General features: G+C 42.0%; 1 protein-coding gene across 5 annotated transcripts in view; it reads left to right on the plus strand.

Moving 5' to 3' along the window:
* RAPGEF4 (Rap guanine nucleotide exchange factor 4) overlaps window positions 1-27,095 on the plus strand; it is a 329,561-nt gene that overhangs the window by 225,850 nt on the left and 76,616 nt on the right. For 4 of the 5 annotated variants that reach the window (XM_018064697.1, XM_013968813.2, XM_005675953.3 and 1 more), the window contains 4 exons: window positions 10,861-10,914; window positions 11,231-11,337; window positions 15,361-15,482; window positions 16,949-17,132. In XM_018064697.1, the coding sequence (XP_017920186.1) occupies window positions 10,861-10,914; window positions 11,231-11,337; window positions 15,361-15,482; window positions 16,949-17,132 (467 nt within the window). The remainder of the gene's footprint in view (window positions 1-10,860; window positions 10,915-11,230; window positions 11,338-15,360; window positions 15,483-16,948; window positions 17,133-27,095) is intronic. The other variant, XM_018064706.1, reaches the window with a different exon arrangement.

Below are 27,095 nucleotides of genomic sequence, written 5' to 3' on the forward strand. Positions count from 1 at the left end.
TGTAGCCTTTTCAGATTGACCTCTTTCACTTAGAAATATGCACTCCTCCTGTCTTTTCATGGCTGGGTAATTTATTTCCTTTTGTGTTGAATAAAGATGCACCACAGTTTATTGATACATTCACCTACTGAAGGACATCTTGGTTGCTTCTAAGTTTCGGCAGTTATGAATAAAACTGCTATCCATACTGCATGCAGGGTTTTATGTGGACATATGCTTTCAACTTATTTGGGTGAATACCAAGGAGTTTGATAGCTAAATCGTATGTGATAAGAGCATATTTAGTTTTGTAAGGAACTGCCAAACTGTCTTCCAAAGTGGCTACAGAATTTTGCATTCCCATCAACAGTGAATGAGGGTCCCTGTTGCTGTACAAACTTGTCAGCATTTGGGCTTGTCAGTGTTCCAGATTTTGGCCATTCTAATAGGTGTGTGAAGTGAAGTGAAGTCACTCAGTCATGTCTGACTCTTTGAGACCCCATGGACTGTAGCCCACCAGGCTCCTTGGTCCATGGGATTTTCCAGGCATGAATACTGGAGTGGGTTGCCATTCCCTTCTCCAGGGGATCTTCCCGATCCAGGGACTGAACCCAGATTTCCCGCACTGTAAGCAGACGCTTTACCATCTGAGCTACCAGGGAAGCGTGGTATCTTTTTGTTTTAATTTACATTTCCCTAGTAACATGTGATGGGGAGCATCTTTTCATTTGCCATCTGTATACCTTCTTTGGTGACCATCTGTATACCTTCTTTGGTGAGGTGTGTGTTAAGGCCTGTAGTCTACTTTTTTAAACAGCTTGTTTTCTATTTCAGGGTTGAGAGTTCTTTATATAATTTGGGTGACAGTCTTTTATGATAGGTGTTTTTGGAAAATATTTTCTCCCAGTCTGTGGCTTGCTTTCTGATTCTCTTGACATTGTCTTTCACAGAGCAGAAGATTTTTGTTTTAATGAAAGTTCAGTTTATCAGTTATTTCTTTCATGGCTTATATGCGTTTGGTATTGTATCTAAAAAGTCATTGCCAGACTTCCAGGTTAGTGAACGCATAGAGATTCCAGGACAGTGCTGCACCCAGAGAGGGTATGGAAACTCTTTGCCACTTCCCTCATACCTTGCGCTATGTATCTTTTTTGCCTGGCTATTCCTGAGTTATCTCCTTTCATGATAAACTGGTAACCTAGAGATCCCAGGGCATGGTGGGAAGACAGGTGCTCTGAGAGCAGACAGTCTTGGGCTTCAATCCTGTCCCCCTGTTCACAGCACTGAGGCACCCACTTACTCTCTCACTGTCCTCCATTGTAGGATCCTTGGGTGATCTGTCTAGTATATAGAAAATAATCAATAGATGATAGACACTCTAGATTGGCTGACCCAACCTCAACAAAAAGGGTCATTGCCATATCCAAGGCCATGTAGGTGTTCTCCTATGTTACCTTCTAGGAGTTTTATTTTAGCTTTGTATTTTATGTTAATTTATGTTTATTTTGAGTTACTTTTTGTGAAAAATATAATATCTGTGTCCAGATTCATTTGTTTTAACATGTGGACATCAGTGGTCCTGGCACCATTATTGAAAAGACTATCTTTGCTCCATTGTTTTGTCTTTGCTCCTTTGTCAAAGATCAATTGACTGTATTTATGTAGGTGTATTTCTAGGCTTTCTGTTCTGTTGATCTATAGGGCTGGCAAAAAAGTTTGGGTTTTTCCATAACATTGTACAGAAAAACCTGAATGAACTTTTTGGCCAACTCAATATCTGTCTTCTGCTGATAGCATGCTGTTTGGCTCCAGCAGCTTTATAGTAAGTCTTACAGTGGAGTAGCATCAGTGCAACTTTGTTCTGCTCCTTCAAAAATGTGTTGGCTATTCTGAGTGTTTTGCTTGTCTATATCAACTGTAGAATAGGTTTGTGAATCTCCACGGTACCTTGCTAGGTCCAGTTTTTTGAACTCTTAGATTTTGGTGGGGTTGAATCTCTAAAGAGGCTGGGCTGGTGGCTCCAGCACTGTTAGGTGTATGGCCTGCCTTCTCCAATTCCCATCTGCCTTCTGCTCTTCCTTCTCTGAGGCTGGTCTATGGAGGAAGGAGAAGGAAGGAAGATGTTTCTTTAAGTTTTGCTTTCTCTGCTTATGTTACACAATGTATTTTTGCATATTGCCTACTTTTTATTAGTATTATTAATGGAATACTGCTCCATAGTTAACATGTTAACCACAGTTCATTTGAATTTCCCCTCTTACAATCCCAGAATTTGTGTCATGTCTGAGTCTGGCTCTGATGTTTATTTTCTCTCTTCAGATTCTTTTTCCTTGACTTCTAGCATGCCTTGTAATTTTTGGTTGAAAGCCAGGCATGATGTATTGGGTAATAGAAACTGAGATAAATAAGCTTCAGAGTGAGGTTTTATGTTAATCTGGCTGGGAGTTGGGCTGTGTTTAATATCTGCTATAGCCATATAGATTCCAGAGTCTTCTGATTCCTCTAATGTCCTTGTTTCAGTGTTCTCTGCTGTGTTCGGGCTTCCCTAAGATCTCCTCCTGAGATAGAGTCTGGATAGAAATCTCTTTCAGCTATAATCCACTGTGTGATATTGGCATGGTGAGGGGCATTTGTGGGAAGGGCAGTCCTATAATCTTATGGTTAAATCTCAGTCATTTGGTAGGCCTGTGTCCCTGCAATGGGACTTTCACAACTGTTTCTTAGCTGCTTTTTCTTCCCTTAGGTGAGACAGAAAGGCTGGAGGAGGCTAGAGACAAAGAAATGCCCTATCCCCAGGTAGGATAAACTCTCAAAGTCCTTGGAGAGTAGGCTTGGCTATGTTCTATTTATTTGGATATATATCATAATGCTCACTCTTCTCCTCCCCCTGCCAGAGTCATGAGAATTGTCACCATAAGACCCTTGTGGTGTTCTTAAGGGTAAAACCCACAAACTTGTGGGCCCCACCTAAGATCACCCCCCAGAAGTTTCTCAGTCTCAAGCTACTCCCCATTCAACCTCCATCAAGTTTCATTAAAATTACCATAATTAAAAGATAAACTGAGGCATAATAAAAATGTTAAGAGTTTATTTGAGCAAAAATTGATTCAAATCTGGCATCACCAAACTGGAAATGGTTAGGAGGACGCCACCAGTGGAAGCTTGAGGAGTAATTTTATAGAGAAAAGGAAGCCAAAATTAGGAAATTACTGATTGGCCAAGTGTAAAGCCTGCTTGGCTATGGTTGGTTGTCCTTGAGTTTCAACCTTAGAACCCTGAGGCGTACACGCTGAGATTTTGGGTTGCTTACACAGGCCTCTAAGCATTAGAACCACGTCAATCTAGTAGCCTCCTGGTTTAATTAATTTAACACTGTTTAAGTATTCCTACTTGTATGTGGCTCCCAATCCAGGCAGACGAATGTCAGCCATGACTGGATTCTCCTATTTTGCCAGATTTCAGGGTGACAGTTTTCTTGACAGTCAGTTCTCTGATGAACCTGAAAGAAGTTGTTATTTTTACTTGTTCAGCTTTTTCTTGTAACAGCAGAAGTGACCGTTTTTACAAGTTGAAGCTGAAACTGGAAATCTACAAGTCAATTTTGAATTAGGAAAAACTTAAAAACGACAACAATCAAAAAACAACAAAACCCATTGATAGATGCCAAAGAGGTCTACAGATGAATTTTCCCTTGTTTAACAAATGGGAAACTTACAGAGTTATTTCAAAGTGATGACATCGGTATGAGTCTGATTTAGTTCTTTTAATTTCATCTGGTCAACCAAAAAATGGTACTCATCATAATTATTGTGAGACATACATTTCTTTTTTATTTATTTTTAATTGGTCAAAAATTGCTTTACAATTTTGTGTTAGTTTCTGCCATACGACAATTATATTTAGTCATAATTATATATATCCCTTCTTTCCTGAGCCTCCCTCTCCTCTCCACATCCCCCAGCTCTAGGTCATCAGAGAGCACCAGGCTGGGCTGCTGTGTTATTTAGCATCTTCCTTCTATTTAACACATGTGAAAGTGTTCATCGCTCAGTTGTACCCAACTCTTTGTGACCCCATAGACTGTAGCCTGCTAGGCTCCTCTGTCCATGGGATTCTCCAGGCAAGAATACTGGAGTGGGTAGCTCTTCTGTTCTCCAGGGGATCTTCTGACCCAGGGATCAAACTCAGATGACTCTTTACCTTCTGAGCTACTAGGGAAGCCTGATTTTACACATGAGAGTGTATATATGTTGGTGCAACTTTCTCAGTTTGTCCCATCCTCACCTTCCCCTACTCTGTCTCCAAGTCCATTCTTTACTAGGTTCATGAGTACCACTTTTCTAGATTCCATATGTATGCAGTAATATACGATACTTGTTTTTCCCTTTCTGACTTACTTTACTCTGTACAAGAGGCTGTAGGTTCATCTGCCTCACGACAACTGACTCAAATTTGTTCCTTTTTATGGCTGAGTAATATTCCATTGTATAAACGTACCGCAACTTTTCTATGCATTCATCTGTCAATGGATCTCTAGGTTGCTTCCATGTCTTGGCTATTGTAAATATTGCTGCGATGACTATTATGGTACATGTCCCTTTTAGAGCTGTGATTTTCTCAGGGTATATGCCCAGTAATGGGATTGCTGGCTCATGTGATATATTTATTCCTAGGTTTGTAAGGAATCTCCACACTGTTTTCCATAATGGCTATTACCATTTACTTTCCCACCAACAGAGCAGGAGGGTTCCTTTTTCTCTATGTCCCCTCCAGCTTTTATTATTTTTTATGATTTTTTTGATGATGGTAGTTCTGATTGGTGTGAGGTGATACCTCATTGTAGTTTTGATTTCCATTTCTCTGATAGTGAACGTGTTGAGCATCTTTTCATATGTCTATTGGCCATCTGTATGTTTTCTTTGGAGAAAAGTCTGTTTAGGTCTTCTGCCTATTTTGATTAGATTTTTTTCTGATATTGAGCTATATGAGTGTCTTATATATTTTGGAGATTAACCCTTTGTCAGTTGCTTCGTTTGCAATTATTTGAGAAAATAACTGAGAAAATGGGAGACCATTCTGAGGGTTGTCTTTTCATCTTGTTTATAATTTCCTTTGCTGTGCAAAAACTTTTAAGTTTTATTAGGTCCCACTTGTTTATTTTTGTTTTTATTTCCATTAATCTAGGAGGTGGGTCATAGAGTATCTTGCTGCAATTTAGAGACCTACATTTCTAAGACTTCAGTTGTATTTTCCCATAATGCCAAAATAAAGGAATGTAACTCCTAAAAAGCATATCATTTTCACTAAAAAAAATTAAATATGTTTCTTCTTACTTCCTAAAGATTTTCTCACCTGAACTGAGAAGAGATGAATTTAAAATCCATTTATTCATTGACTCAGATTCTCAATAATTGTTTAACTCATAAAAAGTTCTACTTTCCCCCAAAGATCTAGGGCACATTTAGACCAGGTACTTTATCAGAGTCTGTCCTTTAGCCGAGCACATTGCTCTGCACACAATATGCCTTCATTAAATACGTGAATTGGATGTGGGCTTATATGACTTTTTATTACACTGGGTTGCCAGACTTCTGCCATGAGCTTTGTGTCCCAATCTACCTTGTTATTCTTATCTCTTGGCTTAAAATGCTGTGCCTTGCAAAAGGCTTCTATGAGCAAATACTGGAGTAAAAAGAATTACACCCTTTGAAAAGGGCCTGAATGTGGTTTTTCATGAGGCCTATTACAGTGCCTTATACCTCATTATGATCTACTGGGGAGTTATTGTGCATCTTGTAATAGAGGCTAAATTCGTATTTTCATCACCTGATTAGTATTTCTGAATTGGCTCTGGTGCCAAAAGGAATATTTTCCCTTACTGCCTCTCCTTTTCAGTAGTAATATAAACATAATAAAAAGCACTAGAATGCATCTCCTCTCCAGAAACAAACGAAAACCAATTACGGTCACTCCTGAGGGAAGTCTTCAGGGGAGAAAGCCAAGAAAAACAGAGAGAAAGCTGAATACCTCTGCCTTTATCTGTCCTCTCTGCCTAGCTTTTGAGGATCATGTTTTCACAGCCCAATTCGGATTCTTTCATACTCAGGTAGGGAGGAAGAATTTTTGTCCTCAGAACATGATTGATGTATTAAAATGTATGACATTTAATGGGAGAGGGGGTCTGTTTCTTCTAGGGTTCATTTGTGATATACATTTTCTGGCTTTAAATCAAACTATAGAGCAGTCCTGGGAACCAGCCCAGGAAGCATCAGTGAAGGTCCACTCTGTGCTACCCACTGTCCAACTTCCTTGCCGGAGCCCAACAGGAAGTGTGGCTGGGAATATATGGGGTAAGAGAGGGTGAGAGAGCTGGAGTGGAACAGGGGGCAGCCCTAAGCCCACTCTGTGGTCACAGCAAACACCCTCTGTGGGGGTCCTGGGCTGTTTGTCCTTTAAGCAATACTTTGCCCTCTCTATGCTCCATTGTGCATCACAGGGAGGCTGACCTCTACAGGTCCTTGGTTTTGCCTTTAGGCTTGGTTCTCTAGCTTTTATCATCTCAACAGGCTCCTCCTTTCTGTCTTCTGTTTAATCATTTATAAAATGAAATTCTTTCCCTTATTTCTCTGGTTTATGGTTAGAGGGAGATTGAATGCGGGACAGTCTTGCGCTCGTGTGCCGGGTCCTCTAGGAAGGGACGACCCTCGGAGATCCAGCTCCCACCAGACATCTGACTTTGGCTCTAGTAATGCTTCCTCCTCCTTCTGTCCCCACTCCTGAGGGCTACCTGCTTGGCTAGCATCCAGGTGACTTCCTCATCGTCTCTTTAGCTTCTTAGCTCTTCCACCACCTGTGAAGCTAGTTCCTAGGGTTAAATTCCCTCCACAGAAATAGACTGCTCTCTGTTTACCTGCTTGGACTTTGACTGCTACCTGTGTTCCTTATATATTTGTCTCAGCCCTAGAAGGGCAGTTCCTAGATGCCAAATGTTTCATTTTCACAAAGTTGCTTTTTAAAAAGTCAGTTCAGACCAAGCATGGTACATGATGCTAACGTGTCATCTCAGTGGGACGTTGTGAACACTCATTTCTGGAAATACATAAGATTGAGTCTGATTCCTGACAACCAAGAAGGGCGTAGAAGCATTTTTCTCAGTGAACTTTAATTCAACAGAATATTATCTCTCCCACAGTGTGAGCCATGATGTCTGTAGGAGGAAAGAGCAGGTGGCGTGGATTCCTGCAGCGTAGACACTGTGATAAAACTGACATGGATTCACCTCCCAGCTCTTCCAGGTGTTAGCTGTGTGAGCTCAGGCCCATTATGTTGCTGGCCTTCATTCTGTCAATAAAATATGGGTGTAATAAGAAGATAACCCGTGTAAAAGGCTGACACGGGAAATCCTTGATCCTGCTTTTGGGGCTGCTTTTCTTGTTTGGACTCTCACTAATCTCCACATTCCTACTTCATTCCCTCTCCTGTTGTCCTTCATCATTTATAAACTGAAATTCCTGTCCTCATTTTGCTAAAGCTCAGCTAAAGTGAGGGCTTCCCAGTGCTATAGAACCCACCTGCCAATTCAAGTAGATGTAAGAGATTCCAGGTTCCATCCCTGGGTCAGGGATATCCCCTAGAGGAGGGCATGGCAGCCCACTCCAGCATTCGTGCCTGAAGAATCCCATGGACAGAGGAGCCTGGCGGGCTACAGTCCGTAGGGTCACAAAGTCGGACATGACTGAAGAGACTTAGCATGCACACAAAAATGAAATTCTCAAAAATAAAAACTTTACTTGAAAGTGAAGGGAAACTAACAAGGAAACAGAGTACGCAGATACAAAAGCAATAAAGTCACAGTCACTGTGTAAGGGACTCCTGAACAGGCATTGGCAGTGACCTTGTGCCCCAGGGACCCAGCCTACCTGTCACAAATGCCCCCTACCTCACAGCACACAGCTGCTAGGCACCAACATAGCTCTTAGGACCTAGAGGCTTGCCTAAGTGAATACAGAGTCCCTTTCAAAAACGAGTTTTTATCTCCCCCTACCACCCAAATAAAACTTTCTCTGCTTTCATGCTGCATTTGTTCCTTGGAGGTTTAATTCAAATAAAGAGACTATTCCCCTTCTCAAAGCATCTATTCATTATGTTGCCTCCAAACCTGAAACCTCTGAGCCAGGGAAGGTTCTGAGAAAGCTGCCTTTCAACAGATTAAACAGCCTCTTGGTCCTGGAACTGGCACTAAGATTAGCTTGCTAAAAGGAAATCTTGTGTATGTTTTGCCCTGTTAGAAGTTGCAAATCAAAGGAACAATATTGGTTGAAGTCCGATGTTTCCCCAGCTTTGGTAGTAGTTTCTTTTCAGTGTTCCAGGAAAGCAAAAAGGGAACTGTCCAACCAAATAGATTACCTAGGGACTACTTGCTAGCATTTTGTTTATATGTAGTCATTTCTATAGAAACAAAAAGATGCAGTCTTCAAATAATGTTTCATAGTGCCTACCAAAGAATAAACACTCATCATTAACTCTCGAGCATGGGCATCTTCTTGACCTCTGGCTCAGCCAGCCTCTCAAAGACCACTGCAAAGAAAAAATAGGGTTTTTTTTCCCCCATAGAAAAGAAGCTTATCCTATACCTGTCTACTCTAGACCACATATACCTGCACTTCTCTTTCAAGACAGGAAGAAGAAATGGGTTTCTGCTATTATTTTCAAGAAAAACCAGAGGCTTCTACAGTCTGGGTATATAACCAGGCATGTATAACCTAGACATATACCAACCTATGTAATGTAAAGAGACAAGATACAGGAATACTGGAAACTCACAGCTCAGAAATAATCAAGAGTTTTGATTGCACACATTTCCAGGGCCCTCATACATGCTGGTCTCCCACTTTTGAACATGTTTCCAGGTGATTTGGCATCACAGAATTCTCTCCTGTCTTTTTTGAGGAGGTGGTACAAACACGGGACTCTGAGCTCATGATCCCTTTCCTATGAAAGGTCTTCCATAAAAGACTGTGGGCTATGTCAGAACAAAGTCGGCTCTGTTCAAAGCTGCTGTTGAATTGGACCAGATTGACATTCCTTGGTCTATGCTGGTTGCACACAGAATGCTGCTAAAATACTATAACATTGTTTGACATTTGTTCTCTAGTGATTTCAAGAGGGAAAAAATGTCTACTAGATGCCAGCAAGGTGATGAAAATGTTTAAATTCAGAGTAATTTCATTGTAAGCAAATCTTTCTTTCTCATCTGTGGTTTTCTTAAAACATAGGATTCTTTTCCCTTTTTTTCCTAATTCTGTTGTAATATTAAAAGCAGCAGCTCATTTGGAATTTACTGTTGATAAAAAAGGTGTATGTTTATACATGCATGACATGAATATGTTTATGTACATATTTAAAATTAATATTGATTTTTATTTTCCCCATTGATTATATTTTTTAATTGGGACAAAGGAAAAACCTACTAATTTATTTTCAGTGTCATGGCTTCTATTTGCAAAAAGTAAGGGTGATTAGTGTAAAGTATAATAATCTGTTATTTTTCTGTGGCTGCTGTAACAAATTGCCACAAGCTTAAAAAAACAGAAATGAGTAACCTTATGGTGCTATAGTTTAGAAGTCTGAAATTAGTCTCTGGGCTAAAACCAGGCCCATTCCTTCTGCAGCATCCAGAGGAAGCTCATGATTATACATTGTTTTGCCTTTTCCATGTTCCAGAGGTTGCCCTTGTTCCTTGGCACATGGCCACCTCCACCAGCAGAGCCAGCAAAATCAGGCTGAGCCTACTCTCCCTATTATCTCTCCAGTTCTAACTCTTCTGCCTCCCTTGTCCATCTTCTAAGGACCTTACAATTACATTGGACCTACCTAGAAACATCAGGATAATCTTATTTTGAGCCTTAACTTAATCACATCCACAGAGTCCCTTTTGCCATGTAATCTAATATATTCATAGGTTCTGAGGATAAGGACATGAACATCATTGAGGGCTATTATTCTGCCCACAATAATCTTGTACGTAAATCTTCTTACCTTTTGGAAGTAGCATAAATAGCATTGTATTGATGGTTCTAACAGTCTTTGATGGAATGTGTCTTTCTCCTCTGTTTGGGAAACACCATTACCAGATATTTCAGAAAAAGAGAGCAAAGAAGATTAAGCAGGACTAGGGGACTCAGCTGTGTAGCTGTATAGCAAGTCGTTTCCCTGAAATTTCAATTCAGCACCTTCATCTGAAGAATGTGAATAATTATAAGCGCTTTCTCTAAATCCTAGAGCTGTTCTGACAGTCACAGAACCTTGAAAACTTTGTATACCATTTTGCAAATGGAAGAGATGGTAGTCTAGCTGCCCCAGTGGGTTCAAGGAATGTGAGTGTGTTAAACCATCAAGAAGCATCATTTAAAAATTAAAACTTTCTAAAAATACAGATTTCAGGAAAAGAATCTTAACTGCGTGAGAGAGGATGAAATCATTCATTTCCATTCTTAAACAATCCTATCTCCCTGTCCTCTGAGATAGATCATTTTAATCTCTTTTCATGTTTATCTTGTTTTGCTTTTTCTTCTGCCCTGATGTTTGTTATGCTTTGAGTAGATCTTGATTCCCTTCTCATTAAGCCTACAAACATCTAATCATTCCTGTTTGGTTTTTTTTATTTTTAATAATTTATATTTAAATTTTGGCAAATAGAGTGGTCTAACCTTGCCCTTTGAATGCCTGTGCATTCAAGTTCTCTAGGCAGATTTTATCTCTTGTTTTTTTAATTCTATTTTGAGTTTTATAAAAATAGATGTTTCTTATTATCCCCAACCCATAATTTTCTTTAGTGAACTTTTGTTTAATTTTCTTTTGCCTTAACATTTTATTTTTCAGACACCTCTCATTGAACCTCACGTTCCTCTTCGTCCTGCTAACACCATTACCAAGGTAATGGGATGTAGGTGGGTTGATGAGCCATCAGAGCTAGTTTCTTAAGTAACTATGAGAAGTGGTTCATATATCAGAGCAGCACATCAGGAAACTGCAAATACACTTTCTAGAAACAATACATATCAGTGTGTCTCGGTTCTCAGTATAAAACAGTGACATGTCACACAAGTGAACAATGCATATGTGTGAATGAATTGTATTTTTCAAGCACAGAGTCAGATTGAAAAGTGATTTAAAGATTTATCTCGTTTGTTTTCCATCTATAATCTCTCCTCCTTTTTTTTCCCCCTCCTCTCACTTGATGAAAATTCAGGTTCCTTCAGAGAAGATCCTCAGGGCTGGAAAAATTTTACGAAACGCCATTCTCTCTCGAGCACCTCACATGATAAGAGACAGAAAATACCACCTAAAGACATACAGGTATGTGTGATATGAATAGTGAAATTACAACAAACTCACGTTTCCCTGTTTTCCATCGACAGGCAGCACGTTTTATAATCCTCCAGGTTTTAGAATTTCTGAGCTTACCTTGGATCCTCACTTAACTCTAATTAGCCTTGATATTCCCAGGAATTACTCCTAAACTAATTTGCTTAGACATTGGTTTAAATGTGAACAACAAAAAGAAAACTTTTATTTCTGTTTGCCAGTATATTTAGGAAAACTACTAGATTTAGATGAGATTCAACTAACATTTACTGAGTGTTCGTTTATACTTGAAGCCCTGAACAAGAAAGACCACTCTCCATACATTATCTCATTTCATCCTCATCACAACCTATAGGGTAGATACTGGGCCATTTTTCAGATGATGAATCTGAGACTCAGAGAGATTAAATAGTTTTCCTTGATCAAGTCACAAATCCAGTGAGTGGCAGAGCCAGGATTTAAACCAAGGTTGATTGACTTCTAAGTTTCTTTCATTCATTCTACACATTTGTTAAGTACCTACTGGGCATCAAGCATTATTGTGTTTCAAACCCTAAGGATACAGGAGGGAAAATAATACAAAATGCCCTTATACGTAATTTACTTTCTAATGTAGGATTTCATTGTAGTATGGATATAGTAAGACAGTCAACTCTTTCACACCTCTAATCGTACAGAGTAAAGACTCATTATGGCTGCCACTGGAGTTAAGAAATGATAAAGACTGGGGCCACGTGATTTAGTTGACCTTCTGAGATGGCTGAACCATAGTGCGTCAATGAAGGATTCATGTCTCACCTTGAACTTGATTTTATCAATTCAAAAAGGATTCAGGAACTAGAATGGCCTGTTTATGGCACATAAGCCTTCACTCTCTCTCCCTGCACCTATGATTCAGACTCACAGTCCTCTTTCAGCAATTGTAGGGCCCTCTTTCTCATTTAGCCTAGACATGATCTCAGAACCCATTAGACTTAGCGTGAGTCAAAACCTATTTGATTCACATGAACCAAATTCATAAGACAGTGGAAAGCTAGAATACAAATTTTAAAGTTACCACAAAGGATATATATCTTTCTAGCGGTTGTCAACCATGCTAGAACCTATAAAATTATTCCTGACTCACCCTACAGTGAGTATATTGCCTCAAATCTAGTCTATTGCAAAGGAAAGCTGGAAATGAATTGCAAATTCTTCCTCTTAGGATCACTTTTTCTGCTTTCCATGCAAACTAACACTCTTCTGCTTGCATTTGTCATGAATATGTTTATAAGACCAAAATGATTTGTTACATTTATTTTTTTTTTTAATTTGTTGGCCGTGCTGCCGGGCATGTAGCATCTTAGTTCCCCGACCAGGGATTGAACGCACGCCCACTCCATTGGAAGCGCAGAGTCTTCCCTGCTGGACCACTAGGGAAAGCCCTATTTGTTACATTTAGAATGGCCTCTTCTTAATAGAATTCTGGAATTCTATTTGATGGGATTTGAGAAACATTTTAATCAGTAGCATGTTCCTCTTGGGACATGTTCTGTCTCTAAGGACAGATTGCTCCTCTTGCCCTTATAATATGAATATTTACCCGCTACCATTTTGGATGATTACATTTGGAAGCCTTTCCCTTCAACTCTGGAAGTTCATGCTTTTTTTTTTTAAGTCTATAGTTTCTACACACCACTATAATTTTGAGGGAAGTAGAGGTTAAAACACCTATCTGTAGCCTCAGGGAGAGAGCTCAACCTCTTTAACTAATCAAGTGACTCTCAAAGTCTCATACAGCTGAAGGACCTTTTACTTTTTAATTTATTTTCCTTAATTTAAAATGTGATTATGGTTTCCCAAGTGTTGACTTGCGCTAGGGAAATTCCATTAAAGATGTCATCTTTGGTGACAAATATTGGAAACTAGAAGTCAGAAACCGTAATCTCTTTCTTGCTGCATAGTAGTAAGATTTTAAACCCCTGAAACATAGGTGTTAAGTCTATTCCACACCCTATGACGAAAATTAATGATCTGTTGATAATGACCCATGAGGCATGGTTTCTTTTTCCTGCAGGACATTTTGAGTGCCTGGCCCCAGATCTTGGTTCCAGTTTCGTCCCCTCCCCCACTCCTGCTTCTCCCCCCTTCTAGCATCACAGCAGCGTTAGGGGTCGAAGTCTCCCCAGATGCAGTGTCACCCCCAGTGATCACCACACCAGAGGTCAGCTGTGAAGCTTAAAATAACTAAATGTCATTAATCGAGAGGAAACCCATGATTCCTCAGCTACAAGTGGCACAACCGTGTGTCTCTGTTCTGACTACAAGATCCTTATACTCTGTCCCAGGGCCCCAAAGCCCTGGGATCATCTCAATTCCGTGTGCTTTTTTTAGTAAAAGTAATCATTGACTTAAAAGCCACATTAAATTGATTTTTTTTATACTTTTACATGACTTTTCCCATTAATAAATTCTCAAATTAGAAGAGGAACATGACAGATCATACATTTAGTTCAGGACGAAGAGTAACTAGGTGCCTCTTTGCCCATTGAGGCTCTGATGTGTAATAGTCTGTAAATCCTGGAAATCTAATAGCCTTCACAGGACACCTTCCTTGGGTGGTGGGTCAGATCCAGATTAGAACATCCCAGGATCTCTGATAGATTTCAGAGTTCCTAGAATCTTCAAAATGGACATGGCCTTTGAGGCCATCTTTTCCTCCTCTTTTCTTTTATAGATGAAAAAAAAAACTAAAAACCAGAAATTTGAAATGATATAGACAGTCATGCAGCTAATACGTAGCAGACCTGGTGCTGGATCTCATGACTCCTCCCAGGCTACGCTCTTCCTAGAATGGACCAGCACCAGGAATCCCCTCCGGTTCAACTAGAGAGGAACTCCCTGGGCTGCAACCAGCCTCAGTGCCTCAGAGATGGTGGCATCCTCCGCACAGGAGGTGAGGCCACCAGTGACCTAGATCCAGCTGTGGGCAGCCAGCTGCTTCTGTCCCTTAGGGTTCCTCCCTCAGACGACGTCATCCCATTTCCTCCACTGAATAGTCATGCCACAAACACTCCTCTCCCCACAGAAGTTTTCCAAACATGTGTGTGGTTCTGTACTTCCTAACTAATGCACATATTAATAGTTTGCCCATCCTGACCACCTGACCCCTGAGGGGCGTCATAGTGATGAGTATGTGCCTGTACAGAAAGCATTTGGAGCTCTTCAGATGACAGGCTCTGTCGAAGTGCTGATGTTCATTACATTGAACTTTTTTTTCAAAGAGATTTGCATCACTAATTGCTTGTTTCTCCCAACACCCCTCTGAGGAAGCTCAGTAGTATTACTTGAAAATAGAAAGTGGTATATAATTTTGCACTTATCCAGAGCCTGTCACAGAGCACCTCCTAGGGCCTCAGAAACCTTAACTCATTCCTCACAAAGCTCAGGGGAAAGAAGTCAGAATTATGCTCTGCCTTCATTTGACTTCCCTGGTAGCTCAGATGGTAAAGAATCTGCCTGCAGTGCAATAGACCCAAGTTCAGTCCCTGGGTCGGGACCATCCCCTGAAGGAGGGAATGACTACCCACTCCAGTATTCTTCCCTGGAGAATTCCATCCTCAGAGGAGCCCGGCAAGGTACAGCTCATAGGGTCGAAAAGAGTTAGACACGACAGAGAGACTAACACTTCATTTGACCCTGAAATTTTCTGGGCCCAGCTTTAGAGTTTCTGGCCCTGGGATTCACTTGCCAGATCATGCTTCTTGCCTAGCAACCCTTCTGTCTCCCCTGGGGCTGCAACTTATGATGCTCTCGATGTTTAACCCGCCTTGCCTAGACGGTTGCCTGTGAGTTGAGTGGTCTTATTGGTTTGTACAATAGTTTGAGAACCTGTGGCCATATCATGTGGGGCTTTGTTTGCCAAAGGGTAGAAGGGCACCATGCCCTTCAGGAGGGGCTCCTCTCAGAAGCTGTCTCCCATCCTTCATCTGCGAGTGGGTGACCTCCCCTCCTTTGTGTCCCGCCACTCTTCAGACAGTGCTGTGTGGGGACCGAGCTAGTGGACTGGATGCTGCAGCAGACTCCGTGTGTTCACTCCCGAACGCAGGCTGTGGGCATGTGGCAAGTCCTGGTGGAAGACAGCGTTCTCAACCATGGTAAGATGCCACGCGGTCCCAGGAAAACCCTCAAGAAACGCTCAGCGTGTTTCCCTGGGCTGGTTGTGGCCGCACTCCCACATGGGCCAGAAAGAATTATGATCTCTTTAGGGACCCACAGAGCTGGCGTCTTCATTTAGCAATATGAATGCAGCGAATGGATGCCGTTGATTGCAGCGTTCCACCACTGTACCTTCCTAACTTGGGAGAACGTATGAAGGGAAAATGAAATTGCAACCCGAGTGCATCAGTTCCAATTATGTTTATTAGTTTGCATTCACGGTTCATTGACAGCGTGATTATACTCTGAGCATCGCACAGCAATCCTGATGCAGCGGCCAAATGAGAGCAATGAAGTGTGTGGCCCGGCTGATGACATGAGAGTAATGAATTCAGAACCTGCGTTTTCTGGGAGAGCCAATTTGTGTACCCACACAATGACCGTAGCTCTGTGGTTGTAGCCCCTGATATCTAAGCAGGACAGGAGTGGGACTGTGGTTTAACTCTTCATGCCATTTGTTTAAAGATCACTTTTCCAAACAGACAAACTACTAAAATCTTTCCTTTAATACCTGGGAATGTAATGATGGTCTTGCCAGTGTTTCACAGACTTTACTGTGTATGCAGAACACCTGGCACTCTTGTTAAAATGCAGACTCTGATTCAGAGCGTCTGCATTTCCAACAAGCTCCCAGATGATGCTGATTCATATTTTTGAGCAGCAAGGATCTATCACTCCTTATCTTTGGATGGTGTTGATGCTCCCTCCTGAAAAGGGGCTTAAAACTTTAAGATACATAGATGACAGATTATAAACCAAGTTCATGCCTTTGGCTTTCAGAGATCTAAATCTTCTGGTTTAAAGGCAATATGATTTAAAAAAAAAACTCTTTAAAACTTGAACTAGAAGGAAATTATTATTAGATACTCGGGGTATATGACCTAGATGGTTGGTCTTGTCAGCTTTGCTCAGACAATTTTATTTTAATTTTTAAAGTGCAGACAGACATGGTTATAAACAGTACATATAAAAAGAAAAAAAAATCATGATGCTGATAAAGTCAGGTTTTTTTAAGTCTGTACTTTGACAAAACCGCTATAGAGCATGATCTGGCAGTTGGTCATTTTCCTCTTTGGGATGTGTAACCCACACACTAGAAAATGTCATCAAGGCAATTTCACTGGTCAGAGGGCTCATCTCCGGGAAGTTGGCTGGTTCTCATAGGAGAGTTCCAGGGCAGCTCAGGAGATGGGCGAGTCAGAGAGAGCTGTGAGGTACATGACTGCAACCCGGAGGTCCCCTCTTCCAGCTGCACCGCCCTGGGCGAGGCCACGGGGAAAGGGTGAGGAGTCCCACCGCCTTGCTGCCACTTGGCCGTCTTGCCCGACACCATCATTCGTTTCTGGTAAACGGGCTGGGAGGCAGAGGTGCCCACAGCTGACGCTTGCCCCCATGTTTCCCGTAGTGGATCAGGAGCATCACTTCCAAGACAAGTATTTATTTTATCGATTTCTGGATGATGAGCACGAGGACGCCCCTTTGCCTACGGAGGAGGAAAAGAAGGAGTGTGATGAGGAGCTGCAGGACACCATGTTGCTGCTGTCGCAGATGGGCCCGGACGCCCACATGAGGATGGTCCTCCGCAAACCGTGAGTGAGAGCCCCTAGCTGGTCGTTGGGGCCGCCCTGTGCGAGGCTCGCCCCTGCGCGGAGGGAAATGCGGCTGACTTCAAAAGTCCTGGCCTGACTTCACCCAGGGCCAAAGGAGAGGCTACAGAGGGGCGACGCAGCGGTGTTTGCCTCCTGTTACATTCTGCTATGTTTGAGCCAGATAGTTCCATTTCCCTTATTGCATGAGTTAAAACTCTGGAGACTGTTAGCAGTTGGCTCAGGATGTCAAAACGGAGTCCACGTATTAAACCACCTTTGGTCCATAACAAACAGAAACTGCTCTGCTTCTGTGCCAGACTGGGGCAGCCCCCTTCTTTCTAATGCAGCAGGACAGAGGACGTCAGGACTGCAGGCTTCATGCCAGTTCTCCTAGGCCACATTCATTCATTCAGCACATTCTTCTGCCCCATGCAGAGCCTTCTCTCCTTAGCTTGAAGACATGTTCTTTTTTAAAAAATGGAAGTACAGTTGATTTACAATATTGTGTCAGTTTCTGGCACACAACAAAGTGATGCAGTTCTATATATTTTTTCAGATTATTTTCATTATAGATTATTGCAAGATATTGGCTATAGTTCCCCGTGCTATAGAGTTAATTCTGTTGTTTATCTATTTTATGTATAGCAGTTGCCATCTATTAATCCCAAACTCCTAATTTATCCTCCCCCCTCGCTTTCCCCTTTGGTAATCATAAATTTGCTTTCTATGTCTGTGAGTCTTTCTGTTTTATATATAGATTCATTTGTATTACTTTTTAGATTCAGCATATAAGTGACACCGTATAACATTTGTCTCTGCCTGCCTTACTTCACTTAGTATGAAAATCTCTAGGTCCATCTGTGTTTCATTCTTTTTATGGCTGAGTGATAGTCCGTTGTATCAATATATATATACCACCTCTTTATCCATTTATCTGGTGATGGGCTTTTAGGTTGCCTGCATGTCTTGGCTATTGTACATAGTGCTGTGATGCACATAGGGGTATACATATCTTTTAGAATCAGGGTTTTCATCTTAAAGACACAAGAGGACACCACTGCTCTCTTAACTCTTCAGGGCCTCCATTCGCTCGGTGAGGTGCTGCCTCCCATCCAGCTCAGTGGAAACCTACCTGAGCATCAGTAGCAACCTGCTCGCTAAAGTTGAGGACCCTCAAGTGTTTAATCAGATCAATCCAGAAAGACTCTGTTTAGCCTTTTCTCTGTTTCAGTCAGTTACTCAGTCGTGTCTGATTCTTTGTGACCCTACGGGCTGTAGCACACCAGGCTTCCCTGTCCATCACCAACTCCTGGACCTTGCTCAATCTCGGGTCCATCGAGTCAGTGATACCATCCAACCATCTCATCCTCTGTCATCCACTTTTCCTCCTGCCTTCAATCTTTCCCAGCATCAGGGTCTTTTCCAATGAGTCAATTCTTTGTATCAGGTGGCCAAAGTATTGGAGCTTCAGCATCAGTCCTTCCAATGAATATTCAGGACTGATTTCCTTTAGGATGGACTGCTTGGGTCTCCTTGCAGGGCAAGGGACTCACAAGAGTCTTCTCCAGCACCACAGTTCAAAAGCATCAGTTCTTCGAGGCTCAGCTCTTTGGGACACTCCACGATCCCTGTGGGGCGCACGAAGAAGCATGTGCCTCAGTTCTAGCCTCAGGGAAACCTTCTCACTAAAGGGTGGCTTGGCACATGGTCCTGCAACCACTGCACACAGGGTTTATGTTTTTCTGCTGGAAATGAAATCCCACTCCACCCGGCAACTGGTGCCAGCCAGCTGTGGGTGTCAACTCTGAGTCACTGGCTTGGCCAGCCTCCATTTATCAGTGGGTCTCGACAGAAGCATTGCACTTTAACATATCTCCCGTGTCCTTCAGACCAGCTTCCTGGTGTGGGCCCCACCTCCAAACAGCCTCTCACTGCACGCTCCTTCCCTTTCGCCAGGATTCTTCCCTTTCCCTTGCCCTTACTTTGAGCTGCAAGGAGGCTCCTCAGCATAGCTCATTTTTTGTCACAGCTTTCTTTTAGTTGCACACCATGTATTTCAGAGGCCTTCCCTCGACCCAATTAGCATCATCATCCTTAACTCCACAACCATGGTTCTCAGTTCCTTTAGCTTCAAAACCCTCTCTTCAAACAAAAATTTTGCTGGAAAATCCAAAATTACCAAACAGAAAAGCCAGAGCTTCGCTGATCTCATCATGAGTGGTACTCAAGAAACCTGCCCAGCAACTGATGTTCTCTGAGCTCTGAAGGACCATGAGGTGGGGCAGTGGGGGTGGGGGGTGGAGAGACGGGAGAATACCCTGGATTTGGGGAACTCAGATGACGGCCCTCACGCTACACTGTGCTCTTGCCCTTAGACGCTTCTCTTCCCTCTTCCCTGTGGTCCGTGTCTCACCGTCCCTTGTTTACCTCCGCTTCATGTCCTGGCTCCAACCCTTCTTGCTGCCACCTTCATTCAAGCCCATATCACACAGTGGTTCTGAAACAGATGCAGGCCAGCCCCGAGGGGCAGGCATCAGAAATCATGGGAGGGGGTTTTGTTGCCACAGTGCTGGTATTTGCTGGGCAGTAGCAGGACCTAGGGATGTTGAACACACTCCACTACCTAGAACCCTACAAAATAAGAAGCTGCCCTGAACAGAAAGCCTCTGTTGAGAAACATTATTGTGAACTGAGTTTCTTAAAGGTGAAGGCATAGCTCATTTTACTTCATTCATTTAGTCGTTTAACCAATATTTATTGAACATCTGTTTTATCCTAGATACCATGTTAATTGCAAAGGCTGCAGCATTAAACTAGAGGGTCTCACCCCCAGCCTGAAGCTTTCTGTCTAGGGCAGGAGCCAGACCATTAACAACTAGCTTTGCAAATAATCATTTAATAACAGTTGCATTGCATGCTACAAAGGAAAATGTAGTGTACATCAATAGAACATGACCTGAAGAGGGAAACTGAATTTGATGTGGAAGTTAGAAAAGGGCATATCCCAAGCTCTCCGCCTTACACCAAGCGGACTATCAGCAAACCTTTGCTGAGTGATTGAATGAACAAATGAACATAAAGCCCCAGCTCTGATGTTCCCTCAGCTCTCAGTTGCTTCAAGGGAGACAGAGATGCCATTCAATTCATGTATATTTTTGAGCATCTGCCAAAGAGGTTTTTTGAAAGTAGTGAAATGGTTCCTGCCCTTGGAGAGTTTGTAATCCCGTGGAATGTGCGTGCTAACAGCCTGGTAAGTCGCTTGCGTTGCGTCTGACTCTGCGGCCCCATGGACTGTAGCCCCCCAGGCTCCTCTATCCATGGGATTCTCCAGACAAGAACACTGGAGTAGGTTGCCATACACTTCTCCAAGGGATCTTGCTGACCCAGGGACTGAACCCATGTTTCTTCTGCCTCCAGTATTGGCAGAAGAGGGGGTGGGGGTGGGGTCTTTGCCACTAGCGCCACCTGGTGGGGATTAGGCACTCCCAAATTAGATTTGGATGCCACAAACATACTGAGCGCCGGCTGTGTGGAAGACAGCATGCTAGGGATATTTGTGCCAATTGTTTGATACACCCTTGCAAGAGCCTGAGGGCTGATGTCATGAGTGTCCCTTAGAAAGAGTAGCCTGTATTTCTTTTCCTTCCATACAGCACTAACTCAGAGATCCTTCAGAGAAAGTTACATTACAAAGTTTGGACTTTTCCAGCCCATCTCTGGCTGTAGAGTACAGGTTTCACCAGTATCCCAAGATACATCATCTTGGGTGCCCTTAGGATTGTCCCATCTTTTTAGGCTTTATGAAACTTCGAAGGTTGGAATTAAACTGCTGGTTCTTCTTGTGCCTCAGTATTCTTAGCTTTTATTTCTTTGCGAATGACTGTCCCTAATAGATGGAAGAGTGAAGAAGGAATCTAATTTTATGAGACAGACTTCTGACTCTACACACAGATACACACACCATTTTTTATCAGATAATAACCTTTGAAACTTCTACTGTACTTTAAGTGGAAAGAAAATAAGCTGAGTTCATCAAGAATTACTGCTGTCTCTGCTGTCCTTACAGAGAACAGCTGAGCCCTTTGCTCCTAGGAACTTGATGGTATACCCGCTGGTCCTGAAAATGTTGACTTTTGACTGCCCAAACTGCCAAGTCACTAGGAAATGTGGAGGCATGAGCTGTATTGGTTCCATATTGACTGGTGCTGCTGCTGCTGCTAAGTTGCTTCAGTCATGTCCGACTCTGTGCAACCCCATAGATGGCAGCCCATCAGGCTCCCCCGTCCCTGGGATTCTCCAGGCAAGAACACTGGAGTGGGTTGCCATTTCCTTCTCCAATGCATGAAAGTGAAAAGTGAAAGGGAAGTTGCTCAGTCGTGTCTGACTCCTGGCAGCCCCATGGACTGCAGCCTACCAGGCTCCTCCGTCCATGAGATTTTCCAGGCAAGAGCACTGGAGTGGGGTGCCATTGCCTTCAGGACCCCCCAATATTGTAGCTCAGCACAGCTGCATTTTATAATAGTCACCACTGCCCGGGAGGTTGCAGAACTCTGATAATTACTGGGAAAGAAATAACACAATATTCTTTGATGAGAAGATTACTTTGAGAATTTGATTGTATAATGAAGATGTTGCTTTGAAAGGTACTTCCTATTGTTCTGAATCTGAGACTCGCTAGCAAAAAAAAAAAAAAGTGTCACTTGTTTTGACAGGCTACTTAGAAAAATTCTCTGTTTATTACATTAACTGCGGCATTTTAACTGTCAAACTATGAAAGAATGTTCTGTAGTTTAAAAAACAGAATAGAGCTTCAGGGGGAATTTTTGGCACACTCTTGTTGCTATTGGTATTGAAAAAAAAAACATATATTCTGAATGCGAAATTAGCTTTTTATGTGGTGGCAGGCAGAGTGACTCACAATGCCCACCCGGCCTCACAGGTGCAGACCTGGGTGGCTTTTGGGGGCAAGTGCTGTACTACAGTGACAGTTTGATGGCGCTGTTGTTGCAGCTTCCAGACAGGGCCAACAAACCTGAAATGAGCTTCTGGAGCTTATTGTTTTGATTTTGCTTTGTTTATAAGTCTATAAACAAGAGGGTACCCTACAGCAAATAGATACAGTAGAGACCCTTACCAGCAGAAGCATACATTCTGGCTACCTTTGAGCAAGTACTTTGGAGAAGGGACTGGACAAAGAGGTGTGGAGTGAGCAGGTAAACAGAATGTTACAAGCTTGAGGCCAGCTGGACGAAGAGAGGCTTCAGGAGACAAAGAAGGCTCTTGCCATACAAGGCTCCCAACTTCCTCTTCCGAGTAAAGTGAGACCTAGTTCTCCACTGTTTAGAAACTGTCTATCAGAAAACAGCCTACCGGCAGGAGGCAAAAGAAGTGGATGCCATTTCCTGAATCTAATTCTAGGTCTGTCTGAAATTTTGAAATTCCCTAAAAGCCTAGAAGCTTGTCAATTGGGCCTGAGAAGAAGGGGGAAAAAATGAAATTATATATATGTATATATATTTAAATTTTATATGTATTTTATAAATTATATATAAATTTATATGTAGTCAGTCACTTCAGTCATGTCCAACTCTTTGCAATCCTAGGGACTGTGGCCTGTCAGGCTCCTCTGTCCCCGGGATTCTCCAGGCAAGAATACTGGAGTGGGTTGCCATGCCCTCCTCCAGGGGATCTTCCTGACCCAGGGATCAAACCTGTGTCTCTTAAGTCTCCTGCGTTGCCAGGCAGATTCTTTACCGCTGAGCCACTAGGGAAGCCCATGTAAATTTATATTTGTTGCTTTTTGTTCAGACGCTCAGTTGTGTCTGACTCTTTGCAGTCCCACTGACTGCAGCACACCAGGCTTCCCTGCCCTTCACCATCTCCTGGAGCTCGCCCAAACCCAGGTTCATTGAGTCAGTGATGCCATATCGTCTTGTCCTCTGTCGTCTCCATCTCCTCCTACCTTCAATCTTTCCCAGCACTGGGGTCTTTTCTAATGAGTTGGCTCTTCATATCAGGTGACCAAAGTATTGGAGCTTCAGCTTCAACATCAGTCCTTCCAGTGAATATTCAGGATTTATTTCCTTTATGATTGACTGGTTTGATCTCCTAGCAGTCCAAGGGACTCAAGAGTCTTCTCCAACACCACAGTTCAAAAACATCAGTTCTTCAGCCCTCACCCTTCTTTATGATCCAACTTTCACATCCATACACGACTACTGGGAAAACTGTAGCTTTGTCTATACTGACCTTTGTCGGCAGAGTAATGTCTCTGCTTTATAATATGCCATCTAGGTTTGTCATAACTTTTCTTCCAAAAAACATCAGTTCTTCAGCATTCAGCCTTCTTTATGATCCAACTCTCACATCCATACATAACTACGGGGAAAACTATAGCTTTGTCTGTATGGACCTTTGTTGGCAGAGTAATGTCTCTGCTTTATAATATGCTGTCTAGGTTTGTCATAGCTTTTCTTCCAAGGAGCAAGCATCTTTTAATTTCATGGCTGCAATCACCAGGAAATATATACAAATACATATATATTTATATAAATTATATATGTATATTTGAATTGCTGGCAGGTTCTGGAGTCCACCAAATGGTCAGAAACTCATAATCTTAAGTTCATTTATTTCATGTGCTTGAGTAATATTTTCTAACATATACTGTGGGGCATAAGATTGAAAGGAAACAATTTAAGATAATCAAATGATATGAGAAAATACCAGAAAGAAGAAAGAGTTGTTTAGACAGCCACCACCTGCTGTTCCACACATGTGCTCTAGAGGGCACGCGAGAGATTGTGAGTTTTCTCTTCATTAGCAGAGCCTGTTTTAATAGTCTTTACCTGCCCAACCTGTTTTTGGAGGGTGTGATATTTAAAATCCTGATAGTTATAGGACAATTTGTTTCTTCAGTGGGACCCAGATTAGCAAGCCTAAAACCATTAGTGCTTAGGCTTGTGATTTCTGCTGGGATATGCCAAGAGAATGTTTAGAGTGAAAAAAATTCCATCCTTAGATGCAAATCAAATGAAAACAGAAGCATGACTAAAAGCTGATCTTTAGGAAATAAAAAAATTCACTATGGAGCCTTTTCCTTCACCGCATGATGAACTTTGCTTTTGTTTTTCCTGAAAAGACGGCTGTGCCCTAAGTGTAAGTTTGTGGAATTTACCAGAATAAATGACTGCATTAAGTAGGCTGTTTCTAGAGTTTAGATTTGCCTTCCTCCCATGAAAGCAGTTTACTCCTTGTACCTCATGTTTACATGCCCAAGAACCAACCTATGGATTGATGCTATTAGGACCCAGATTTGGGAGAGAAAAAGATGGATATAGCTGCCGTTTACAGTTTAGGCATCATTATTAGATTGCCTCAAGATTGTTATGCCTTTTTAATGTTCAAGTTGATCTGTTCATTGCATAGAAAATTTGGAAAGTACTCAAAAGAGTCAAAGAAGAATAAATAACACCTGCCAATCACATCTTCCAGAGATTATTATCATTAACACGTTGGTACCTATCCCTTGATTATTCTTCAGTTCCTAACGTTTTACACTTAATAATATAGCATGGCATTCTCCGTGCTATAAAGGTGGGGCTTTTAATAGGTGCCTAGTAGTCTATCCTTTGAATACTCCTTAGTGCGATCAGTTTGTCACTGTTGGGTGTTTAGGTTGATTCTCAAACCCTTTCTTTTTAACCACAGCAGAAAATAAGAAGTGCCCTTCTTCCTAGAACAAAGAAAGAATTCCTAGCCTAGCAGGGGTGCAGGGGTGGGTGGGGCCAGAAAAATGTCAGGAAAGTTCCAGTAAGGAACCAAAGGTGTGCCCCAGAGCAGGCATGTGGGTAAATGTGGCTGGAGGGTTAGGCCGAGGTCAGGTTGAAGGGCGTCTGCTTCGCTGTGTGTCTTGAGTGTTATTTTATAGCCATTTGGAGCACCGTTGACTAGCTTAAAGGGAGGTGTGGCATGGCCAGCTTTGCAGTATGTAGGTTTCTCTGCTATCTGTAGAGAATGGATTGGAGGGCCCGAGACTAAAGATAGAATGCCGGATACTGAGCTTTTTGAGAGGAGAATTAATGGCATTTTGAGAATTTAATGACAACTTTTGAGATACATGCATTTGACCTAAGAGTCTGCTAAATAAAGTGAAAGTTACACTAAGCACAAAAGCCTTGGATTTTGGTCTTACCAAGTTAGCAGTAAGTCCCCCAACATCTTCAGATTACAAGTCTCTTAAACTCTAACATGAGTTTAATACCTGCTTACTCTCATCCCCTGGAGAAGGAAATGGCAACCCATTGCAGTATTCTTGCCTGGAGAATCCCATGGACAGGGGAGCCTGGCACACTACAGTTTGTGGGATCGTAAGAGTCGGACATGACCTAGCGCTATCTTTCTTACTCTTTCCCAGTTTCACAAGGGATTGTAAACGGAAAAACAAATACAATAGTATTTAATTACAGCCAACGTTTATTGAGCACATGTGTGCTAGGCACTGTGCTCAACAATTGTCTGATTCTATTCTTTCAACAGCTCTTTGAGGTAGTTGTCAATATTATCCCCATTTTATGAATAAGAAAATGAGGCTTATGTTAAATCACTTGTTTATCCTGAAAGAGGGGGACTCGGATTTGGTCCAGGTCTTTCTGACTCGAGTCTGTGTTCTCTTCTGCGGTCTACCACCTGTCCCAGGCCAAAAAGGCTTCAAAACGGTCTCTTGGCTTTGTTCTTTGAGCATTGTTGAGGAAACATGTCATGGAAATCTGATTTTAAAATCGTTACTACAGACTAGTCTCAGTTCATTAAATGATGACTATATAGATCTATGCTGTGCTGTCCTTAGTTGCTCAGCCCAACTCTTTGTGAACCCATGGACTGTAATCCACCAGGCTCCTCTGTCCATGGGTTTCTCCAGGCCAGAATACTTTAGTGGGTTGCCATGCCCTCCTCCAGGAAATCTTCCCAACCCAGGGATCAAACCCAGGTCTCTTGCACTGCAGGCGGACTCTTTACCATCTAAGCCACCAGGGAAGCCCAGATAGACCTGAAGTTCAGATATATCATCTACTGTAGAAAAAATTCATGTCAACACACGTCAGGATCACAGACAAAACATAATAGTTAAATATGATTTGCACTATACCTTTTATATATAGTGACTGCATTTACATCCCCTCTTGGAACCTCAGACTAACTGTGAGAACAGAGTAGTGCTAATGTTATTACCCACAATTTACAGATGGGGAAACTGAGCTTAGTGGATTCTGAGTGTCTTCTTCATCACGCAGTAGTATATGTAGCTAAACCAGGGACAGAGCCCAAGTCTGCTTACTCCAAATCCAATTTTATTCTTTTTTTTTCATGAGTAATAGTATTTCATCTCTAGCAGATAGCCTCAAATTCTTTTCTGGTGGATTTACTGAACAAGCAGTGGAATGCAAAGAAATATCTTTCTGTCCCTGATTCATGAAAAATTAATTTTTATAAAGGAAAAATAATATAGCCACATAACATTTCCTCAAAAAACGTTTGCATTTTCTATCTGATATATATGTCTCATACACAAATGCAGGTAGCTATAACTATCTGCTTCCATCCAAATTTGTTTTTCTCAACTTGCTGCTTAGGTATTTTAAAGGAAAATATTTGTGGCTGTACCTTTGAAAAGGTTTAATGGTACACTTCTATTGTGCTCTGATAGTAAATGCTTTTGCTGGGAGAATTTCTGGCATATTTAGCTTCTGAACTGGAAAAACCTCAAATCACAAATGTCCCCAAACACTTAGGCCTCAGAGGCACCGAATTATGGAACCTTTACCCCATGTCCTGATGGGGATGACCTCATTTCTCCCAAATATTCTCGAGGCTTTTACCCTTAACAGCAGTTCTAAACTGCATTCATTTCTGACTTCACAAAGAAGGGAAGAATCCCCATGTACACAGGGTTTGCAGTCAGAA

The sequence above is a fragment of the Capra hircus genome, chromosome 2 (genome assembly GCF_001704415.2).
Source record: "Capra hircus breed San Clemente chromosome 2, ASM170441v1, whole genome shotgun sequence".
Taxonomy (NCBI): Eukaryota; Metazoa; Chordata; class Mammalia; order Artiodactyla; family Bovidae; genus Capra; species Capra hircus.